At 65.6% G+C, this 558-nt stretch overlaps 1 protein-coding gene across 1 annotated transcript in view; it reads right to left on the bottom strand.

Annotated features, from left to right (window-relative positions):
- LOC104405234 (ankyrin repeat domain-containing protein 13B-like) overlaps positions 1–546 on the bottom strand; it is a gene marked incomplete at both ends in the record, with an annotated part of 1943 nt that extends 1397 nt beyond the window's left edge. Inside the window, 3 exons of the mRNA XM_010013883.1 lie at positions 10–36; positions 273–318; positions 418–546. Of these exons, the coding sequence (XP_010012185.1) occupies positions 10–36; positions 273–318; positions 418–546 (202 nt within the window). The remainder of the gene's footprint in view (positions 1–9; positions 37–272; positions 319–417) is intronic.
- Between the last annotated feature and the right edge of the window lie 12 nt (positions 547–558).

Genomic DNA, 558 nt, shown 5'->3' with positions numbered 1-558 from the left:
AGGTGTCACTGGGGCAGATCTTGGACACCAGCGGCACTGGGGAGAGACAGCGATAGCCCAGCCAGGGATGGGGCCACACCGCAACCTGAGCGGGCTGACAGCGTGGAGCTGGGGAGGGGAACAGGCCTGGGGACAGGGGTCTGCAAGCTTGGGGTGTAGGGGAACAGGGGGACAGTGTCTCCCATCCCAAGGATGGGGATGGATGCTGGGGCTGGGGGACTCTGCTGGGAATCTCCCGCTCCCTCCCCAGCGATGCTCTGCCCCGAGCTTACCCCAGCTGGTGAATTCCCACTTCATCTCCACATAGAAGTCCTGGGCCTGCCGAGAGCCCAGTGGGGTCAGGAGGAGCCCGTGGCCAGCATCCCCCTGCCCAGCACCCCACCCCAGTGTCCCCATGGGATGGAGGGATGGAGGTACCTTGCGCAGCTTCTCCAGCAGGATGGGGATCCCGGCCAGGCGCTTGATGGCTCTCTGGTAGTCACGGTAGCGCAGGACCAGCTGCCCCAGCTCCCGGTCCCGGGTGCTAACAACCTCCTGCAGGACAGCAGGGCAGAGAGG

The sequence above is a fragment of the Nestor notabilis genome, unplaced genomic scaffold (assembly GCF_000696875.1).
Source record: "Nestor notabilis isolate BGI_N333 unplaced genomic scaffold, ASM69687v1 scaffold17154, whole genome shotgun sequence".
Taxonomy (NCBI): domain Eukaryota; kingdom Metazoa; phylum Chordata; class Aves; order Psittaciformes; family Psittacidae; genus Nestor; species Nestor notabilis.
The sequence above is the reverse complement of the archived record's forward strand: the minus strand, read 5'-3'. Positions and strand labels throughout refer to the sequence as shown.